Here is a 25,147-nt window from a genome sequence, read left to right as displayed (position 1 = left end):
GTTGATAAATATAAGTTGTATGTAGTGGAGCTCCTGAGCGTAGAAAGTTGAAAAAAATTGAATTTTGGAAGAACAGAAAGGTAATCAGAGAATTTGAAAGAACCATAAAGCATATAAAGGACAAATGAAGAACAATGTGCAAGCCACTTTGTAATTTCGCCTTTAACAATAATTTGACTATTCTCGCCAATGTTCCCGTTTACTATAAGAGGTTTTTTATATTTATTCCACAATGGATAAAGAAATCTTTAAACAAATTGACTCATATTATATTTCTTTTCAAGAACTGTTTATCACTAATTAATAACAGCTGATTTTAATAAGATAGTTTTTGATTTCATATGTATGAAAAATACAGCATAATTCAAAAGATTATGCACAAATCATTGCTCATGGTTTCAGTGTATTGTATATGTATTATATATGAATAACAATAAATGAAAGCGGTTCAAACTATAACATATGTATTTTTGTTTATTTATTTATAAAATTCATACAAATACTTGAAAATGCTTTGATTATTTGTTTTACAGATAGTTATTTTCAGAATGGGTTTTGTGGAGATTTTTAAAAATTTCACAGGTTGAAATCATGGGTCAATTGAAGCTAGACCACCATGTAAAACCTGGAAGCACTGGACGGCCGTTTCGTCCTAGTATGGGACTCCTCAGCAGTCCTGGGTTCGAATCCCGCGGGGTGCGAGATCGTGGATGAGCACTGCTGAGGAGTCCCATAACAGGACGAAACGGCCGTCCAGTGCTTCCAGGCTTTACATGGTGGTCTAGCTTCAATTGACTCATGATTTCAACCTGAGACAGTTATTTATTATGAGTTAAAACAATATACGTGATTCACTTGGTATTGTTTACTTGAATCTTCTCATTAATGTTTAGGACTGTAATTGATCAATCTCTTACTAGTTTACATTTCTATGAGTAACTTTCTATTTCATTAAAATGATTTGATTACCATTGTTTAAATATGGAAAATATATATTCATATATAACTTTTACTAACCCTATTTACATGTATTAGAAAGGTTGAAAACATTTTCAAATAGGTTTGGTTCAGTGAATTTTTTCTCTTTTGATAAATTTATTTGTTTATTTCTATATGTTATTAAGAATAAGTACTGTATCTACTATTTATTTATTTTGATACAATGATTATTAATAAGACCATTTTAGATAAACAGATCTTTTATTATAATAAATTTTAGCTAAGATAAACAATACACTATTTAGAGATGATAAATAATTATTCTAATAGTTGAAATCATAATTCAATTGAAGCTAGACCATCATGAAAAACCTGCAAGCACTGGATGGCCGTTTCGTCCCAGTATGGGACTCTCCAACAATGCGCATCCACAATCCCGCCCCGCAAGATTAGAACCCAAGACCTATCAAAAATTAAATCAACTGAACAAAATTGTCATCTTCCAATATAATCTACTTTTTGTTCTTATAACTAAAATCCAATGTAATGTTGCCTAAAATTAGTCAATTATCTGGTATAGTCTCATGTCACAAACCAAAGAATAAGGTATGCTGACATATAAGGTCTAATGCTTTCTTCATCTATGTTGTATTTTGATAATTTACTTCAGATTAAAATCAATACGTAAATCAGTCCATCTTGTTTTGATTACACAAACACCGTTTAAAAAAATTCATTTTTTGTTTTGTGGTTAATTCCCAAACAAACTGTTAGTAATGAACGTATCGACTTCACTTGAAGATATAAAAGAACTGAATATTACATATGAGCCTATATAAGCTGAATTAAACCGATAAATAAGTTCAAGATCTCAAGACTATTTCATCCTAGTGCACGTAGTATTATTTAACTGAAGACATGTTTGATTTTCTAATGAAAGTGTATCATTGTTCAACATTTTTTACAAAAAGCCATCAAAGTGTATCTTCCACAAGAGCAAAAACGTTTAATAAGTCTTTTTTATCATAAATATTTGGGATGCTAATTACTGAATTCATTTACTATTTAAATTGTTTATTCCAAGACTAGAATGTATTATTTAGTCTCTTACAGATATCGTTTCACCATTTATTAAATTACTTTCACATAGTTTTACAAACTAAATAAAATTCCGATTCTTACTATTATACATTATATTCTTCTTACATATTGAATATCTATTTCCGTTGTTTGTTGGAACATAAATCTATTATCATGCAAGAGACAAATAATACTATTTTTAGGAAATGTTTTCACAGATATTTATTAACATTAGTGAGCCAAAAACTCTAATTTAATAGTGGTTAAGTGGAAAAAAGTTAAACAAAATTAAACAAAAGAATCAGTGTATCTCGTGAAATAAATGTTTTCTTAAGTAGTATATCCACGTGACTATATATATATATATATATGTATATATATATATATATATATATATATATATATATATATTAGTTAGAATATTTCATATCGACTATGAGAAAGCATTTGATAGCGAGAATAAATAAAATCTTATTCGACACCCCGGTATACATGAGAATATCGCCAAAATCACCTGTAATTCATAGGACGGACTACACTGCAAAGTTGTGCATAGAGGACAACTGACAGATGCATTCCATGTGAGGACCGGAGTCAGATAAATCTGCTTACTCCCCTCCTTTCTTTTTCTTCTGGGGGTTGACCTACACATGTAAGGGGAATCACGGAATAAAATGGACAGGTTGGATGAAACTACATGATTTGGAGTTCGCAGAAGATCTAGTTCTATTCTATACACATCAACAAATACAAATGACGACAACCAGTGTAACAGCAACCTCTGAATAAGTAGGCCTCACCATACGCAAAGAAAAGGCAAGATCCCGAATTACAACATGGAGAACACCAACCCAATCACACTTGATGGAGAAACTCTGGAATAGGTGGAAACTTTCACTTACCTAACTAGACAGCATTATCGATGAACAAGGAGGATCCGATGCAGACGTAAAACCATGGATTGGCAAAACAATAACAGTCTTCTTATAGATGAAGAATATATGGAACTCAAAACAACTGTCAACCAACATCAAAGTCAGGAAAGACGCTGGAGGTGGATGGAAAATACATTGTGGTAATCAGCAAACTGCATCATGAGGCAAGCATGAAATCGGTATACTGAATGGAAGAGGAAAAGAGGAAGACTAAGGAACTCATTGTTTTTTAAATAAGAAGCAGACATCAAAAGAATCAAAAGCAACTAGAAACGAGTGGAAAGGACCTTCCAGGACAAAGTTGGATGAATAATGATGATGGTTGGTCTATACTCCTCGACGAAGCGGTAACAGGAGTAAGTAAGCAGGTAGAATGTTTCAACAGATGACTTAGTTTTTTATTACTCATCATTCATTTGTATTTAACTTTCAATATTATATTCCAAACCCATTATTCAATTGTTTTTGCTTGCTGACGATGTATTATGGAAGTAAACATTCTCAGATACTTGGTTATTTCAGCTAAAACTTAGTTTATACAAGTAGAACAGAGTACCTAGTACGTTTTGTGTTGGTTGTTTGAATCTAGACTCAGTAGCTAAATAGCCAACGCGATGTTGTTTGAAGCGAAGGGAATGGGGTTCCAGTACTTGAGTGAACATCAACTCGAATGATGAAACACCCAGCTGATGAGTCTCAAATAGGACGAAGCTCTCGTCCTGGATTCCATTACTAGCTGCTATCCATACCTGCCTACTCTAAGTGTCTAAATGACGTAAAAAACTACAAATGTTACTCAGGTGCTGATATTTCAAAACGCGTTTACAACAAAGAATCAAACACTCAATTTCATATATTCTTGTACTTATATGTTTGCTAAATTTTCATTATGAACGCTAAGTCACAATTGGTAAAATACAAAGTGATGAAATGTGTTTGACGATCGCTTGTTTAGATGAGATATTTTTCAATACGACCTTGTTCAATAATTCATATTACTAATTGTTCGATTTGAATGTAGGTATCTGAAAGTTATTTATTGGTCGACCAGAATTGTAATACACAGTTTGACTTACCTAATTACAGAAATAAGTTTATTTTTCAAACTCTTACTGTTTGTTTTTCCTTTCAGGTTACAAAAGAAATATTCCAGATTGGCCAAGATATTCGTTACAAGGCGATTCAGGTCAAGGTGTACATGATTTACTAATTCAAAATGTTAGCCGTGAAGATGCTGGAGTATATGAATGTCAAGTTTCACCTGTTGCTGGACAAAATCCACTTCGACGTCAAACCCTATTAGTTATATTAGGTATTTAAATATGTGAATATCAAATATTAAGTTCTTTCACCGTTTTAATTCATATTTTAAAACAATGGGGTAGCTTAAAATTTTTGTAATCGTTAGAAATCCATTTTTTTAAATATAACCAGGATGAAAATTAAAAGCCCTGAGAGTAACTGTTTGATTAAGTGATCTTTACTATTCAAAAGTAATCTTTCCATATTAAAATTTAGTGAGAAACATAGGAAAGTAATAAAAAATATCATACGGATAATATAAGAAGTGTTCGCAACACTTCTGGGAACCACATAACTTACGGAGATCATAGTTGGAAAAAATTGCATTTGTAGGTAAAAGTAAGCTTTAAAATTCCTGATGCTTAATACTTCTCCGAATCTAACAATCCCCCTACACTGATAATTTCTGTGTAAAGGTCTACAGATATCTCACTTTCAATATCACAACTTCTTTAAGTTATAATCTTGCTTTAGAGGACCCTGTCTGTCTACTAAACTGACTCATGTTGATTTGTGACAATGGACAACTATGGGACCGTTTAAGCCTGTGTCCCAACAACTTGGGCTTTTTGACTCCTATTTATTGAACCATGTCAATAAAAACACGTAAACTGGTAAATGCAATCGGATGTGATTATTTGATTTGTGCGATATTCATGCGGATGTCATCTCAAAAGTTTGTCACTATCGACGGCGACCAATTTTGAAGTCGACTTTTATCAATAGTGAACTGTTACAACGGTGAACAGAATATTTATTGCCTGAAGTAAAGTAGACGTTCATCTGTCACCAAAGAAATTGGTAGTTATCTACTATCTATATTCAAGCTTAATACAAAATCATCACTAATTTCTCTTCTCAGTATTTAGTAAAATTTATTAAAATAATATACAGTCTAATGAACATGTATTGTTTTATTAAGTTGATGATTTATAACCTAGTATTAAACTTAAATAAATCAAAAATGTTTATAATTGTCTAAATCTTGTGAAACATTTCGATTTTATGGTATCTTACGTTTATATTATTTTGATTAGAAACTACAATATGTGAAACTTTTTATACGACAGTTTCTATGGTTAATGCAACTACAATAATACTTGACGCTGTAGAAAAAGAGAGATGGCTGTTTAAAGCAGATTATTTATAGTCATTTACTGTCTGACGTATTTAAAATATCGGTTTTATTTATTGCAAATGCATGTGCAGCAAATTCTTAGCAAAAAAAGTCACCATATCATTGATAATCTTTGCATCAAAATTTTCCCAAGCAAACGTTTAAGCTCCGTTTTTGGTTGCTCGAGCTTCGTTGCACATATATACAAATTAAAATCTAGAACTAAGAATAGCTGAAAAAATTTCATTATTCAAACATATTTACTTCAGATATTTCTGATCATTCTGAACGAGGACGAATGATTTGTGCTAAGTTGCTACTTACCATATATAGATCTACATATAATTAAGACATCTGTCAATAGCCAAGAACAGAATTTATCGAGGATCTATTGGTATTAACGTAACGGTAACATTTATTTAACTGATATATGAGTTGCTCAATAGGGTCAGTATTAAAATTTAGAACATGAAATTTATTCTAAATACAATGGTGTGTGCATAGTATATTACATATATAATTTAAAATACGAATGAATTATATTCAATTAAATAGTGGGGTTTATTTGTTCTTTGTAAAGTAAAACCGAAAATACCCAATATTGTGACTTTACCGGGTGTACCACAACCATCAGCCAATGGACAATTGATTGTAGCTTTTGATTCCAATATAACGAATCCCATGAATAACAATCCATTAAAATTAATTTGTCAAGCGAAAGGCGGTTATCCTACACCGAAGTTTGAATGGTTTCATAATGGGAACCTTATTTCAGTATCAGGAGATTTAGATGAATTACAGAATGTCAATGAAGAAATACATTCACCAAAAATAACTAAAGATCAGTTTGAATTGGAAATTGATAAAACAAAACTTTCAACTCGAGATCGTATTGTGTGCCTAGTCAGTAACAAAGCAACAATGCGTTCAAATCACCTATATGAACAAAAGCTTAGAGCTGAAGTGATGATTGTTATCCACTGTGAGTTATGTGAATTTTTGATATTTATTGCTAATACTAATTTGTAGAAACTAGATATTAATATGTACAATATTACACAAAACCTGATTGTTATCCCTAACAACAATTTTCCTAATATATTTAAAGAACATTCATAAACATTTCCTAGTTTATCAGTAAACGTAGCAAAGTTTTTTTCAAAGATTTGCTAATCACCATTGTGCAACTATTATTCTGATTATAAGATAAAATCATTTGGTCAATTGAATCCTCAGTGATTATTCTTATGCAAAATGAATTGACAAATTTGATTAATTATGCAATATGTCACAATTATTAGTTGATAGATGACATATAAGTAAAGGTTAGATTGTCATGTGTCATACAACTAATAATTTCAATGAATTTAATATACATCAACTAAATATGGAAAACTATCATTCATCTCTTCAGTTTGAAAATAACAAAATACAAATAAATATGTAATTCAACAACAACAAAAAAGAGGATCTCAATGATTTTATATATAAAGAGAAATAGAAAACAACAGAGTACAAACCTAGTGGAAACAAAATAAGAAAGATCAGTTCAGCGAAGAGTTCTGTTTTCGGTGAATTCATTTTCAAAGCTGTACAGTCGCAAATATATATACTTATGTTTACAGGATGATAATAATACTGATAAAAAACTTCTATTAGACATTGTGACAGTAATGTTAAATACACAAAGGTATTAAAAAAATTTCTTTATAAAGCAAGGAAAGTTTAATTATCATTTGATTGTTAATGGCTTATGCATTCATCAAAAATTGATAGGGAAAATTATCAATGGGAAAGGATGGCTCAGCATGATAAGATAAAATGTTGAACTTGTGATTAAATGTAATCAGGAGGATTATAGAAACAGAAATAAACCCGTTGTGGATTGAAGATTTAAGGAGAAGATGGAAGGAGGAGCAGATGTCCATAACGGAAGAAGAGTATGAAGATAAAAATTACATAACATTAAGACCATGGTAGAAGAAAAGGTTGTACCAATCTCATTTTGACACACAGCTCTGGTTTTCCTAGATGTATGGCTGCTGCTACCTCAGCAATGCTAAGAATATGAAATATAGTTATTATTATCATTCTGAAATAATAAGCATATATTTTTGCGATTGTACAGCTTTGAAAATGAATTCACCGAAAACAGAACTCTTCGCTGAACTAATCTTTCTTATTTAGTGTCTTAATGGGTGTATCCCGTTTACTAAGGAACAAAGTCAGGTAGTTAACTTGAAAAAAATTAGTTTTCAGACACTTCAATTGAAATTTTTCGAATATTTATTAAGTAAATGAAGTGAATTTACAAATTACAAATTGTATGAAGCAAAATTTTTAAAAAGGATCATTTACTACCGATGAATAAAACAAAGTCTCAGACATTTCTACCTCCTACATTTAATAAAGTACTAACTATAAGATGTTTACATTCATTAAATTACAATGTTAGTTTATCAATAGTTTTATTCACTTCTTAAAATGATCTTTTTCTAAAAAATGAAATTATTTAATAAAATAATTTCATACACATAGTTCCCTTTATCATTTTGAAAAGAGCAAGAACAAACATTCTAGCAGAATAGCATGAATTCATTTTACTTCGTCGGTTCTCGTCAGCTGCTTACAACCTGTGATATTTAAAAATTATAATTACATAATGAGTTTAAATTGCTTACTGAATATTGTAAATATATACCTAATGTGAAAGAATATTCTACAACATTAATTGTGACAACAGTTCAAAAGTAGGTTAGAAACAATTGATTACATAATGAATAACATCCGTATATATTTTGTAGTACCTGGCTGTAGCCAGTGTTACTGGTGCTTTTATTATCCACTTCCCAATAATTGTCGTAATTTGCCTTAGTTAGGAATTATATATGGGGTTTTCATCACGAACTGACATCAGCTATAATGCCAGAAATTTATTTAGCCAAATGGATGAAAGGCTTTCGCGTTAAAATCCGATTTATATTATCTTATACCTGATTGATTCGTCCACAAATTATAGTCCCACCGTTTAATTTGTTATGTACAAAATACCCTGTGAACCGAATGTACGTTGGCATTAAGCACTGAAGTTGGCGCCGTAACCTTGAAATCTCTAAAACGCCTCTGATTGGCTCGTCCATAAATTAGAGTCTCGCCTCGTCTTCCCATTGTACATTATATGAATTTGGTTATAACCATTAAAACTTTTCAAATATCCCACTTTTTAACAAACCATTCATGGAAACAAACATTTTTTCTGATCCTTTTTTTACAAAATAACTAAAACTTTAAATCATTTTAAATATTAAAATAAACTTGATTCTTTTTTTCTCTTTTCCAAGTTACATTCTGAACAATAAAAACTGACCAGTAAAATAGAAAAAAAACTATTTTACAAACAATGGAACAGAGTGTATATATTTTTTTCTCCAAGTTAAATAGGTTTCTGTAAGGATTAAAATGGAGAAAAAAAGAATGTGTGAGTGTATCATGTGTTGCGTGAATTATAATTCTCCGCTTGATTAATTAATAGTTTCTTTAGAGATTTGCTGAATGTCTTGTTTTCTTTATTTTTCTTTCTTGTAATCTTATCATTGTTACTATGACAATTTTCATAGTTTACTTTTGAATAAATCAACTGATGATTGACATTTATGCAATTAAAAAAACAAAAAGAGTTAATAGTGCTAAATAATAAAGCTGCCATCAGTCTGAATGAAAAATATATTCCTTCTTTTTTAGAAAAAATATATTGCATTATATATTTATTACGCTTTTATTACTTTGAAAATTTGCCAGTACCTAGAAGGAAATTGAGAAATAGATTGTGTAAAATAAAGTGGAGAATTCAAATTGAATCATAATAATCTATTGAAATTAGAAATCTTGTTGTAATTCTCTTTGAATATAGTTGTTTATTAATTCTGGCATTTATGAGAAGCAACTAAACAGTTCATACCCAATTGTCATTATTATTATTATCAGATCACTCAATACAGTTGTCTTGGCTTGAAATGTAAAATATTTCATCGTAGAATTTCCACCATTAAAGACTTGGACAACAAAGATATAAAATAAAATTTCACAGTAGTGATTTTTATTTAACTGTTTAAGTTTATCGGACAGTACAATGTTTACGCTATTTTACATATATTTCTCTATTTATTAGTGGAGCACTAACAATCCTTTTTTTCATGGATGAGTTGTAGTATAGTTACATTTGTATCATCATATATTAAATGAGTAGGAAAATGTACACAACAATCAAGTGTATCTGCTTGAGTATTTCAGTATTCACCAAGTAAATTATGTAACAAACCGACTGTTCGTAAAACAACTTATTTATTTATATAAACAGAAAGTACATAGCTCAAAAATTGTAATGGGCCAAGACTATTCACATTGTAACGGCACAGTTATTTTATGGAAGTCCCTATTTTCAAATGCACCATGTTCAAGATCTATGGCTTCCAAATAATCGTACAAAATTAGATGAGCATAGAGAACCCAGTAAAAAATAATTTAAAAAAAGACAAAACCTTAACTAAACTTATATCATTACAGATTAACATGATAAATTCATAGAAGCTAAGCCTTTGGCGAATTGGTATTTCATAATTACTTAAAGGTATTCCTTGCATCAGTTACTTCGTCTAATAATAAGAAATAAAAACTTTTGATTGACATAATTAAATTTATTTTCGGTGAGACTATAATTTATGGACGACCTTTGAGCGACGCCAGATTGACCTTGAGAGTGTCATCCTAATAAGCAGGACCAAATAAGTGTTATGAACCTGTGTGTGGAATTAGAATTATAATTTACATCACTACCTGATACCAGCTATAATGCCAAAACTTTATTTATCTAAATGGATCAGTGAATTTCGTGCCTTATACTTTATTGGTTCGTCCGTAATTTATAGTCTCGCCTTATTTTCCTTTTCACATTATACGGTTTAACTTAATACTTTTACATATTTCTGAATACCACTTTATTTCTAGCTTTACCAGGTGATCCAGAATTTATTGACTGGGATAAATTCACAAATGAATCTACAAGCTTACTTGTTGGTTCAACAGTTGAAGTTACATGTAGAGTGACTCCACCTGGAAATCCTCCTGGTCAAGTTGTATGGCGCTTCGAAAATCCTTATTCTAATATGAACCTAGATCAGTTAAACGTTTTTAGAAATGATTTACAAATACCATCAATAAAGAATGTTATTTCTATTACGAATGAAAATGTAATCAACCAAATTACAGATGAAAAAATCTTGAGCCGACTAAAAATTACAAATCTTAATTCAACAATGCATGGTTTAGATTTAGTGTGTGCTGTTCGACATCAAGTTGGCCCAGAGAAAACAACAAGGAAACGAATGTGGATTCGACGTAAGCTAACATCTTTTATGTATTAAATATCAAATCGGTTAATAGCTTGTTTCAACAAAATGCTTTCAGGAACTTGGGTACTACTTTGATGTCATTTTAATATCATTGCCTATTCAGTCATTTCATGTATAGCTTCATCCAATAGTATTTTGCATGCTATTTAACTTTTGTTTTAAAACTTCAGTTAAGTAAATACAAGATTATCGTTTCGGCAACTGCTTATCGGGCTAGATAACTACGAATTAAATCCATTTTATTTCAAATATATTAACTAATCAGTTAAGCGAACTGTAGCTTACAATAAATTTGCTCTCAAGCTATGCAAAGGTGAATAAATAAACAGTGTATAACAGTAGCCGGTGTCTTAGATTGTGTAAGACTCAATTTTGACATTCAAAGGCATCAACTGACAATGGTATGTACGTTCCAAATAACCAAACAATCGTTCAATGGTAAATTTAAATGGTCATATAAAAATGAGTAATAAAAATATACCTTTAGGTGTTTAGGTATATTTAACAAATTATCATGATATACATTTAATGCAAATTAAGAGAATTACCAGTTTACAAGTTTGTGCCAAAGTACTTACATCAGCAGAACAGAAAGGAGGGTTCCTGTTTGCATTGAAGAGCACAATTATCAAGAAAATGATATCAAAATGTCAAAATATTTTCAACATTTCTATACCCCGCCATCCGCTTGGTAGGTGGATACGATATTGTTATGATAAAATCGTCCACATAATCAGTACCCAAAAAACTTTGGATTTACTACGTTACGCCGATACTGTTACAGTTAAAATGTTGAAAAAAAGGATCCTAAGAAACGGTTGTAAATCTTTTATTACATTAGTAATCCGTATATTTTTATTGTCCTACTACGTAATATCTTATATCACATTTGCGATAATGAGTCTTCTTTACCTTCAATCATCTTACTCTGTTATTCTTTCTAAGAAGTGCAATGTTATTACGTATCTTGAACATTGTTATTCCTCCTCTAGAAACGTGTCTTTTCTTTCTTTATTCACATAGAAGAGTTATGTCCCGTACATTGAGATACTACTAGGAATATTAAGTAAGACTAAACAGATTAATATGCAGTGAAGATTGTTTTGTAGAAAAAGGAGGAAATATATCTACATGGATTGGGATTGCGAGTAACAGTTTATAACGTATCAATGGTAAAACAAATTAGACTGCTCATAGCATAACTTCATTTTGAGATACACTGACCAAAGTAGGCTTGGTATACATTTGGTATTTTGTTTCTCAGTATGGTGCTTCAACTCAAAGCTATTCACTTTAGCGTACTAAAAGAAACTATATTAAGATCTAATAATATTTGGTGACCGTCAATAAATTCCTAGTCGGTTATTCTACACATTAGATCTTGTGTGTTGCTAAGAACTCAAACAAAAGGACTGAAATTTCATAATGATTTAATAATATATTCAAATTGTTTTGATGGTCCTGATTTCAGAATTATGTTTTACAGTTTAGAAGATAAAACGGTGGTAAATGATACATTTGAACAAAATTGAACGAAGAAATCAGTGCAAGCCAATTTTTATTAGCACTCACTATCTGTACATCCAGACAAAATAATATTTCAGTCAGAAATAAAAGCAACTTATCACAAGCTTACTGAATATTTCACTTAAAATATTGACAATAAAAGGTTGAACTAGTGGAAAACATATATACGTAAACGAATAAGTTATCAAGTATTTCGTTAATGAACATTTAAGCGAGTAATAAAAATAAACAGATAGTGTATTTAATCGAATCAGTCACAAATGCCTCTTTCTACAAGCATATATATATATATATCAAAGTATAAGCAAGTTATTACGGACTAAAATAAAAGCTATTTCCTAAGTTGTTTTATTCAATGCCTTAATAAGTTCAAATATGTTTAAGCAGGTTTTGAGTTAAGGCTACTATAATGTAGTGAATATTAACATTTAATACTCTTAAACATATAATTTCGAACGAGCCATATCCAAAGTTATAGTTCTTTTTACTTGAGTTGAATCTCTATGCTTGTTTTGATTTTTCATTGAACCGATTGATGTTAGACCACCATTAAGAATCTGGAGGTACTGGACAAAGGTTTCGTCTTAATGTGGCACTTCTCAATAGTGTGCATCCACGAACCCAGAGCCTTTAGTCTTGTGCATAAACGCTTAACCTCTAGACCATTGAGCCGGTATGCAACGGTGTTAATGTCTAACCTTAACCAATCCACAAAATTGCGCGACCATCTTGTTTTAATTGGCTAATTACTTGTGGTCAAAGGTTGAAGAATTTAATAGTCATATTCCTGACATGTAAACATTTATTAACGAGTCACATTAAATAGAAATAACCAATAAAAATAATAATAATAGTAATAAATCAGTCGTTTAGGTAAATAATAATCCATAGTTTCTCGTCCAATCACTGGTTTGTAGTAAATGAATTTTAAATTCCAATTTACTAACAACAAAATCTAATTAAATACATACATATAGTCTGTTTAAAACAACAACACTTAACCAATACAAACCAACATAAAAATCATACATTATTTAACTACTTTAAACTAACGAAAAAAATATTAAAGATATTTTGTATAAACCTACGGAACATTTTATTTCGTTTATCTTTTCTTCGTCTTTTTTCTCGATGTTTTTTTACGTTTCTCAGGTTTTCTTCTTCATCTAATCATCGTTATTTTCTTTTTTTTCATAAATGTAATTTACGCTGCGGATGTTGAATAAATTAAAAATTCATATTTTCTATATTAAAATTGAATTTATGTAAATGTTTAACTTTAAATGTTTGTAGTGTATTTTCTCTTTCTAAACAGTTAAAATTTTATAGAAAGAGGAAGTATAATTAAACTTAGATGTAAAATTTTTTTTATTAAAGATAACCATAATTATAATTTATAATTTAGGTACTTTTGCATAAATTAGTGATTATATAGGTATGCATAAAGATACATTTGAAATAATCTCATTGTTTAAGAACAAACGAATGAATTTCATTTTGAAAGCTTCTGAATACATTACAAAACATTTAGATTGTATTGGTGAAAATAGTGGAGGAAATATTTATAGAGGGAATTTTGTAGAATGAAGATTACAAGTTATGATTTCAATATATCAATGACACCTTCAAGCTAATATGTTATATATATATATATATATATATATATATATATATATATATATAATGTGTTGCAATACGTTTACCACACTTTTAGCCAAAGAAGGGAAGCTAGATATATGTTTTGTGAACTTCATTGTTTAAACGTTTTACTAACAAAGCACTCTACTTCTCTTAATGGCAAAGGAGGAACAGAATGTAAAAATATTAATGAGACTTAACTGCGAAGATATCACCGAAACGACGTAAATGTGCACCACATCATATATATATATATATATCAATGAAAAGGTTAGGGACACATGAAACGTACTTTACACCTATCATGACAATTTATTAAGTAAGTAACACCGTTGAATGCCGGCTCAGTGGTCTAGTTGGTTAAGCGATTGGCGCGAGACTGATAGGTCCTGGGGCCGAATCCCGCGAGGCGGGGTCGTGTATGCACTCTACTGGGGAGTCCCACAGCAGGACGAACCAACTGTCCAGTGCTTCCGGGTTTTCCATGGTGGTCTAGCTTCAATTGGCTCATGATCTCAACTATTGAAACTAATAATTTTATTCAAAACACAGTAAACTTCTGCACAACGATGAACAATATGTCTGCAGCTTGAAAATATTATATTCTAATATTGATGTATTTTAAACTGACATTATTTAATCATAAACGCTTTGGACTACATTCCATACATTTTTACAAATCTATTTATTTTGAGTTAGATAAGTTTAATATGGAAAACTAACACTTTTAATTTTAAAGATTAGAAAATTTTTGAGAAGCATTATTGTCTTATTAAATATCAGTAAACTAAAACTGGTCTAAATTCACTTGGTGTTGTTTTACTTGTATCTTACCATTGTTATTTTGGACTCCAATTGATCAGTCTCCTGTGGGCTAAAGAGTCCCAAATGGGACGAAACGGTCGTCCCGGATTCTATTGCTAGCCACTATACATCTTTGTTTAAAACTGGTCTATTGAAAATCGATAAATCAGTTGTTGTTTGTGTTTTTTTACAAATACAAATTAATCTTGATTAAAATTTAATCGCTTTGGTAAATTTCGATGATGCAATGAAAAGACGAAGGGTATCAGAACTACGTGATATATTTGCGCAATACATTTCAAACAATCTGATTACACATATACTTGTTAAGAATAGTTTAATATGTAAAATAAAAGGTCAACCAGACACGTTAATGGTAAGCTGTAACAAAGAAAATTAATGTACACGAAAACAATGTGATAACCACTCTGGATAAGGAATCAGTATTACTAGGATAAGTTCAGTGTAAGAACAAATTGTTTTTGAACAACAGAAGGGGTTACAGTTTCCGCATAGTCAAGCCTTCAATAAACTTTATTTTACGTTCTAGAAGGCTTTAGTATAAAATTACAAAGGCTGACTTGATATCAAGCTTATGACTAGTTTCAACCAAATGTTTCGCAACGGAGGAAGATGTCTGTCTGTCCTGTGATCTTATTTGACCATTGTAATTCATTCGTTTCTATAGCAATTCGGATACTTTAAACCTGTCTAGTTGGCCCTTTAATTTTCATATTAAACTATTTTTAACAAGTATACTTGTGATCAAATTGTTCAAAATGTATTGCGCGACTATATATCACATAATTCGGATAACTTTCGTCTTCCCACTGATTAAAATGTATTGTCATAACTCAATAAAAATATTAACAAACAGTTATAAAATTATGTTTGGAAATTTACGCATACATAAATTGTCTTACTTAAAAAAACGGCATTATATTTGACTTTTTACTAAAAGAAATACATTTCTGAATGAAATAATAATATACATGACCGTCTATATACAGCGATAAATGAAACTAAAAAGTAGAAGTGTGGTGAACAAGTACCCATGTGGGAATAACAGAATCTAGTTGAACACAAAATTATAGAACATCTTAGTAAAATGTGAGAATCACACAGTAAATACTTCATTTGCAAAATGTAAATCACTTGTTTCAAACTTGACTGTTCATTCTGCAATTGTGAATTAATCGTCTCAAAATTCATTGTTCTTTTGATTCCACTCTAATCACTATTTGTTCTTGTTCTTTCTTCTTTGATCTTCTCCCTCCAGACACGTCACTTTCAGTTGATGATACATACTACTTTTGAATAGAAACTTTGTATTATTTGTTCACATTTTAAACAAGTGAAATTTTTCTCATTTTTTTCATAATTATAGTGTTTTTCCGCTAAGTTATACAACAAGTGATTATTTCTTAGGTAGTAGCACGCCGATAACTACATCTTAGATCATTTTTGTTAACATCTATTTTACATTATGAATTCTATAAATCTTTGCTGATATAATATTCAATTAGCTGAAATTTTATTACAGACAGAAAAGTTAACTACCAATCTAACTTTATTATTATAATTACAAGAGAAACAAAAGAAAAATTAGAGAACAAATGTAAAATGATTTAAAGAAAGAAGAAATGAACGACCTGGTTGTTTTATAGTTTTATAAGCTCTTCATTCAGTCAATAAATGTTGTGACTAGTAACAATATTTGTTTGTTTCATTACACCTAGAAAACGTTAATGAAAATAATTTAACTGACTTATTGATGCATATTAATGTACAATACTCAATTTTTATTCTTAATTCATTTTCTTCTTATGGTCTTCATTTTGTAATAAACACCTTAGCCTAGTTTCAAGCGTTTCATACTCATTCTTTAGTTTCAAAACATTTCTTTTATTTTTCTCTTCATCTAATATCCTGGTTGTTATTATCTTATTTTTTTGCCTTATTTCGTTCCTTCTTTATTTCATTCGTTTGTATAATTTGTTTGAATAATTAAAGTTAAAACTTCATAATATAGACATTTAAACTTTCATTAGTCACGCAACAGTAAATAGTTAAAACATTTTGAAAATGAATTATAATAATTTTTTTTGAAAAAAATACTTTATTATAGAAGTATCAAATGAGTAGAATGAAAAGAAATTTCCCATTGTGCAATAAATTGGCAGATTCATTTATCATAATTTTCACTACAATGAATATAATGTCATTATTATTTATATATCTGTTGTGCCGGGAAAAAAACCGTTGATCACTTATACTCGGAACGAGGGATCTTGGCAATTCCCACAATGCGAAAGTAAGAACACAAGACTGATATAAGTGAAGATTTATTAGACCAAACACTATGACAACGACGAGTCGAATCTAGTCTAAAATACACTGGTTTATGTATTGATTGTACACTCATTTTGATTAATAATTAAGATTAGATCACATACTCAGTTATAACAAATCACTTACTGAGCATAGTTCATGTCAGGTGAATGCAAGAATGTCGTATATTATACAGAAGAAAATATCATACTGGAAAAACAATCAAATACTACACTGAATGATTCTCATGTTAAATGAAAACGGATGTAATATTGAATAAAACTCATAATGAGTAATTCAATCGAAAATTGACTTTTCTTTCCATCATATCAAGCAATAATTAATCTACTGTGTATAACTCGGGTCCTAACAATATATAAATCATTTCTTCTTTATTGAAATACATAATAAGTAGTCTATATATACACAAATGTCTGTATATATGATAGACGATGTACTATTTCTTAAAGAATAATGCATTTGTTTATCTTTAACAAGTAAATAAACATTATGGTACTAATAATGATAAACAAACAATGAATAGAAAGAAAATAGTCAAAATGTAAACTAATTAAATTTCTAGTTTTTCTATGGTGGCCTAGTTTCAATTGATTCATGATCTCAATCATAAAAAATTAAATCTTTGCTAATCTGATTCAATGTTATCAGTATTGTAACTAAAATGTTAATGGTAAATTATTTCCTTCATATATTTAATATACCTTATTTTATTTAAACGGAATGTAATATTTAGGCTTTTAAATACATAATAAGAAAACCTTTTATTTCACTGAAATAAATCATACGTTACTTAGAAGACACATTATTTCCTATTATAAACAATCATCTAGTTCGAATGACTCGATTACATGTTGTTTATAATTTTGTACGGTTTTGGATATATAGTCTTATATACTTCAATAGAAAATGTATTACAATGTTGCTTATATATATATATATATGCAGAAGTGATTTGACTGTTTCATATATAAAACAACATGATGTTTAAAAAAAATTAATATCTAGTAACCTGAAATTCTTTTTTCACAGTTTTTGTATAGATCGAATATTCTATTTTCCCGTTCATTTTAATGTTTCGAAGATCATTCTTATGAATTTTAACATTTATCTTATTTCTATATGAGTAAAAAGAACACCTCCCAGCGTGTCTAAGCAAAGGTCTGGTGAGGAAAGTGGACAGATCTATATTGACCCATTTAGTACAAACTAGTGATAGTGTCAGTATAAACCGATCCTTCTCAATTATTTATAGGGTCAGTAATATTTTGCCAAAGCTTGTCAGACTAAATGTCTTTCAAATAGATTAAGTAGTAGCCATCCGGATAAAGAAACAGGAGCATTGTGTACAAAAAAGTATCTTCAATCGCTCCTCCTCCCCTGGCCAATCCCAAGGTCAATTAATCAATAACAATCTTAGCTATAGAATGAATTAATTGGACTATTGTATTCAAATGCCGGCTCATTGGTCTATAGGTTAGGCGCTTGCGCGCGATCTACATGAATTTGAGCATATTTAAGAACTTTAACAGTTTCTTTTTTTGTACGATGTGTACACACAGGACCTAAATGTCCCGGGTTCGAATCTCGAGAGGAGGAAGCGCGGATGCGCACTGCTAAGGAGTCTCACAATAGGACGAAATGGCCATCTAGTGCTTGCAGATTTTCCATGGTGGTTTAGCTTCAATTGACTCATGATCTCAATTATTGAAATTAATATAATATCTACAAAAACCCCTTCTGATATTAAATTATATATATTCAATTTTAGTAACAAAACAATAACGGATACAAAAATAAACATAATGAAATTAAAAAGACTTTGATTAGGATAAGTCAGTAGTTTGGCATAAAACAGTGACATTATATACATATTTATGGTATTCTAATTTTGGTGTTTACAACTACCACTGTATTTTCATTATATTAAGGTTTAGATTCCTCTCTGTTCAAATGAGTTTAAAACCTCGTAATATAGAAGTAGTATGAAAATCTGGATTCATACACCCTATCAATATCCTTTGTATATCTGACTGTGATCGAATAACAAAATTAATAAGTTTTGAAACAATTTACTTTTTTATATAATCAGCGCAACTATTAATTTTCAAGCCAACTGTTGAATATATATTGAAGGAATTGAGTTTTTATATTTATTATTATAGACGTTTTCAATAAACATGTTAGTCGTAAAGATTCCTTTTTTCGCAATAAATTTACCATTGACTAAATTGTTTCACTTTTAATTCAGAACGTTTAATAAACCAGTAAACGGATAACTTTCACTTGAGGATAAAATGATAACTATTTTCTTTTTACACTCTAGCCAAAATTATTTATCACTTTTCCAAGCAAAAAACAAACAAACAGGATTAAAACGTTTCATGGATTGGTTAGGAAATTAAGAACTGGTGGAAATAGTTTTCCGATCAGAATAACTTTCTTAACTAAATATCTAAAACTGATAGTTTTTCATACATTTACAGGTTTTTATAAAGATAATCCGAACCAAGGTTTGTATTGCCTGATTTTAGTTAAGTACGTATGTAGACTTAGATGGTGGAGAAGATTTGTAGCTCAGGTGGATGATTTTGGTGAAGTTTTGTTCTCTGAGCTGGATGGTTTGGTCGTGGAGCTTTCATCGTTCTTCTGAACGACATCATCAGCACAAACTTCAGATAGAAGTGAAGTGTTCGAGTTTCTCCATCGTTCAGAAGAACGATGAAAGCTCCACGACCAAAGCATCCAGCTCAGAGAACAAAACTCCACAAAAAAATGTATGTAGACTGTAATTCAATCAGTTTCTTATCAAATTTAATTTGATGCGGCTAAATGATATTCTTTTAAGTATTTCATGTATCTATCATAAACTTTGCATGGATAACGTACAATAAAGTGAAGTGTATTTCTCAGGAACAATTTAAGAAAAAATTTATTTCAATAATAAATAGCCGAACAGAATTTACTGGTAGGATTGCGGAAATTCGTTGATGTAGGTCTTCCGAAGTCTGTTCGATTATAATATTGATCTAAATAATAATAACAACTATGCAATGATGAGTTATATTGTATCTATTTGGAAAGATGAAATCACAAGAAACATGACAAGTTGACGTTCTGAATGTTACTGTAGTTTTTTTAAAAAATAAGATAATAGAATTAAAATAACAAGAAGTTTCAATAGACAAGTGTTTAAAATCAATAGTTGATCTTCGGATTATTCATTGATTAACGGTTGCGAATTATAAGTAGCATTTGTTTTGTGACAGCGTTTCAAATGCCAATATGTTCCAGTTTGGTAAAGAATCCTATCGTTTTTTCTGTTAATTATCGTCTCTAATAATATCTTTGTGAAAATGAAAAAATAGTAAGTACTTTACTTTTAAATTTCAGATGGCCCGCAGCACGTCAATATACATGGTCCTTATGAAAGAATAACTGAACTGAAACAAAAAGTAAATGTTTATGATAAATTAGAGAGAGCAGATAATAAAAGCACAGTGACTACTGTAAATAAACAAAAGTTGTATGTTTATTTAGACAGACCACAATATTTATCATGTGTTACTGATGAGTATTATGGACAGGTTGAGATTAAATGGCGGGGTAAATTACATAACAGTAAAAATTGGGAAGTTATTACTCCAGTCGAATCATTTCCATGTAATGAACCTGATGCATTAAATAATTTTAATATAATTCAGGCATCAATTATACAACTGGTTACAACAAATCAAAAACGAAATGCTTTAATGTGGACAGAAATAGAATGCAGTGCTTTACCAAGTTATTTCAGAGAAGAAAATAAAAAAATTATATCAAACAAGGTCAATCTGGAAATGTATAGTAGGTATTGCCTTTTTTAAAGTGAGAAATAATGGTAGAATTAAAAGCCATTACTTTTTTCGAGTATATTCTATACTTGTCAATTATTCTGACTGAAAATAAGAGATACTTAAGTTGAAAATTGTTTGAAATAGTTTTATCTTCATACGATAAATATGTAGTGCCATCAAATTTCATTTTTTTTCCAGTTGGATATTATAAACTGTTTGTCTATTCTCTCCCTTCTACCTATGGACATTTACATGACCTTATTATTAGTATTATCCAGATAATCCAGACGACGTTTTCATTCCTATTTTGCATTACAGTCACATGAATTCACCTTAATTATTATAATTCGATATCTTACAGAGCATTTCGTAATATGTAATTAGCATATGCATACAGTATAATTTTTGTTGTAGCCTTCGAGCCTTGATAGTTACAAATTTCGTAGTACTTAAATATATATTTGGCGTGAAATACACCATTTCTAATTTATATAACCGAATCATATTCGAAGATAAACTGTACGTTGTCATGTAATCTAGATGCAGAGCAGTCAGTAATTACTGTTACGTTTTCATTCATTTAGCCACTCAATTGTAGATAATTTAGAATAATTTATATTGTAGAATTATTTGGAGGTATGACGTTTGCTATGTTGTAAATTTTTTATCACGATTGAATGTGCCACATTTGACACGTAGCATGATGGAGTGTTATTTTCGTCATACGAAACCCTACATTCTTGATGCGAGCCAGAAAAACGGCAGAGAAGGAAACACGTCTTCCATGATGGATTACGATGATGTAAACAATAATTATTACTTCTTTTTGTTTGTCTGTTATGTGTAGGGTCAAAATTTAGAAAAAAAGTGGAGTCTGTCCCTCACCGAAAGGAGAGGCTAGAGACATTGCAGTTTAAACAGCTCGTCGAAAATGGATTCAAAACATTTTTTTAATATTTAATATTGATACGCTTATTTACGAAGACAATGTATCACACATTTCGTTGTGGTGACGTTTTTTTGTGGCTACTTCAATTGATACCTCATTACTATTATTACATTATGACAATGTTGAAGCTTAGAAAATGTACTCTGTCAAAAGAGTTCGACAGTATATATGATTTTGTGGTTATTGTATTTTGATAAAACTGTTCAAGCTCACAAGTGGACAACTCTGTAATGACTAAATTAGGCCTTGAGTTGAATGATAATTTTTCATTAGCAAGTAACGTTGTTCATGACGCAATGCAAACTGGCTACAGTATTTAGATAGGTTTGTCATGGAAATGTGGTGACTGAATCATGGAATGCGTTTTCAAAAAGCTTATTTAGTTGTTATTATTCCCTAAATCTTGTTTCTTTTTTAGCCATCCCTCGCATTCCGACAATTACAGGATATAAGGAAGGCACACTATTGGCAGATGGCACTATACTAACACTTCACTGCACAGGAGAACAAGGAAATCCTCCAGGAAAACTAGTTTGGACTCAAAGTAAGACTAGTGGGAATATTTAATCCATGAACGCGTTCAAAATTTAGGTTTGCTAATAAGTTGGAGTTGGCGTTTGATTTTTGGTTGTCTATTTCTTGATATTTAAGAAATTATCTCATGGTTCAACTATTTATTACTACGTTCATAAAACCCTAAATCTACACTTGACTTAGCGATGATTTGTACATCAAAAAAGATGTTTTACGGCCTACTATATCCATTACATGTAAGTAATGAAAAGCTTTAAGTCCTGTTGAAACATTTCTATCCTACTAGATTGACATATTGCTGTTGTAATAAAAGTTACATCTGACAAGTTATAATTCACGTGTTCCTTTCATTACTTCATTTCTATTATTTAAATTACATCAGTTTCATGCTAGGCGTTCAGTAATATTTACGACAATGGTAATATTTCTGTGTAAATGATTCGTCAAATCTTTGAAAAAAAGTGTATTATAATTTTAAAGCTGTGGTTGTTTATCGTAAAACAAGATACCTAGGAATGTCAAGGTACGATATTATTTATTTATTTACGTCTAATAAGTGATAAATTAACCATCTTACGGTAACTAATATACTGATGTAGTGAAAACCAATGACTAAACAATTTGTCAACTAATAAAATTTGTCTTCTAATTACTCTTACCAGATAAGCGCAATGAACCTTTGAGCCTAAATCAATCAGTTAAGCAGATAAACACGAATAGATGTCCAAGAATTTTATAATTTAACGATATTTTAAATCACGGACTAACCTCAACTAGACAACATTGACAAACAGGAGGCATTCGACAACTATCTAATTTTAGTATGCAGTTCCTCATCAATTTACATGAACTCCATTACAGGTAAAATCGAGAAACTTCACGCTTCACAGCAGTTCGTTACTTTTGAACCAGCTAGTTAAAAACGGTTACCTGGAATCACTGATTTTAGTCATTGGCCACATATATACAATACTAAGGAACACTTCTCACATAAGTGAATTTTATTTTGGCTTTCTTTATGACTAACACTGATTAATCAACAGTCATCAATTGTTTTATGTTTATTTCATTTGTTTATCATAAACAATAGGTGTGACCAATAAGTTAGTAAACATATTTGTTAGTAAACATTCAGTTGTACTTACCGCTTGCTGTAGATAATTCTAAGATAGTTAAAATAGATTAACTGTTGTTCTGTCTCTAATGAAACAACTTGACTTACTTTAACTTTCTGAATTTATATTCTGTTCATGTTCTTATTATTCCTTCAGTATTAAAAGGTACCAATGAAAGTGAATTAATTGATGAGTCAAATATTATTCAACAAAATCAATCGAACAAATATCCCGATGGAATGATTTATTCAATATTAAATATTAATCTGACAAAATTATATGATGGAGCGATTTTTAGGTGAGTAATGATTTGTTATGTTAGATACTAAGTGTGTGTTCCTTATTGAAGCAGTGAACAATTAAACAACTCTAGAAATTTCACCATGATGATAAAGAAACATTATTCAATCAAAAAAATGCTGTGAATGAAATTATCTAATAAGTCCAGTATGGAATTATGAATGAAGGCTAATCAAAAACTTTTACTTATACCGAAAGTAATTTAAATACACTCTGGACGATACTTTGATAGTTTTGAAGTCGCTTTGTAGAAATTGTTCTTACTGGAGCTATTAAAATAATTAATATACAATAATGACTGCTTCATCCCCTCTTAACATCCATTTAATCACTCATGTAGTATCAGTAGCTTAATAAATCTTCTGACTGAACTCTTGAATCGGTTTCCTAAACTCTTCTAATAACCTCAGGTTCACTCTACACAACAACTTGAACACGAGAGAAAAAGCGCGAAATATGGAAACAACGCTTTACTCCAAGGTTAGTTCATGTACAGAAACTTTGGAGTATTTATAGCTTTTCAAATAACCTTGAGCTTTTGAAGGGTTCTATGACGCGAACAAACAGTAGCAGGGTATGAAATAATCCAATCAGAAATGTAACTTCTGACTCTTCACTTTCTAAACATTTATGAGAAACGTCTGTTCAACGCTTATTAAATAAAATGTTTCAGGGCCCCACTTAACTTTTTCAAGAAATATTCCAGATCTCTTCAACATTACCTTCATACAAAAATTAAAACTAGAAACTCAATCAGTTTAATAATTCATATTATCAAATCATCACAAATGATAGATCTTAAACATTTGCTTTATTTCAAACACACTTCGAAATTTTTCATTTTCTATAGTAAATAATGGTTACAAACACGTGAATATTCAAATATAAGTTTGATTTCTTACGTAAACTATTGATTATAGAGATTACTATTCTTTTATAATCATGTATCTAGTTATATTTATTCAATTGAATGACAAATGATTGTTTCGTCCCTTTTATTATCTCAATTCTGTAATTATACTAATGACAGTGATATGCATTATTCTTTATTCTATCAAAGTTGGAGTTGTTTCTTCATTATCATTATCATAATTTTTTCATAACCATTGTTATTATATTATTTTATCTATATTATTTTTTTATTATGTTGTTACTAATACTACTAATATGTTTAGGCATAATCCCGACAGACTAATTATAATAGTATAAGATGAAGTGACAATGTTACATTAAGAAGAATAATTGCCACCATTATACCATTATACCATGTCATTTGAAATAATCATATTAATAATGATATATCAATAAGAGTAA

General features: G+C 30.0%; 1 protein-coding gene across 2 annotated transcripts in view; it reads left to right on the top strand.

Annotated features, from left to right (window-relative positions):
• Positions 1 to 25,147, top strand: part of MS3_00001568 (uncharacterized protein) — a gene marked incomplete at its 3' end in the record, with an annotated part of 95,128 nt that overhangs the window by 27,186 nt on the left and 42,795 nt on the right. For both annotated transcript variants that reach the window (XM_051209031.1, XM_035733991.2), the window contains 6 exons: positions 4,087 to 4,266; positions 5,954 to 6,355; positions 10,378 to 10,767; positions 20,493 to 20,945; positions 22,303 to 22,428; positions 23,690 to 23,831. In XM_051209031.1, coding sequence (XP_051074452.1) covers positions 4,087 to 4,266; positions 5,954 to 6,355; positions 10,378 to 10,767; positions 20,493 to 20,945; positions 22,303 to 22,428; positions 23,690 to 23,831 — 1,693 coding nt within the window. The remainder of the gene's footprint in view (positions 1 to 4,086; positions 4,267 to 5,953; positions 6,356 to 10,377; positions 10,768 to 20,492; positions 20,946 to 22,302; positions 22,429 to 23,689; positions 23,832 to 25,147) is intronic.

This window comes from Schistosoma haematobium, chromosome 1, assembly GCF_000699445.3.
Source record: "Schistosoma haematobium chromosome 1, whole genome shotgun sequence".
NCBI lineage: Eukaryota > Metazoa > Platyhelminthes > Trematoda > Strigeidida > Schistosomatidae > Schistosoma > Schistosoma haematobium.
Note: the sequence above shows the minus strand (reverse complement) of the source record. Positions and strands in the feature narration are given on the sequence as shown.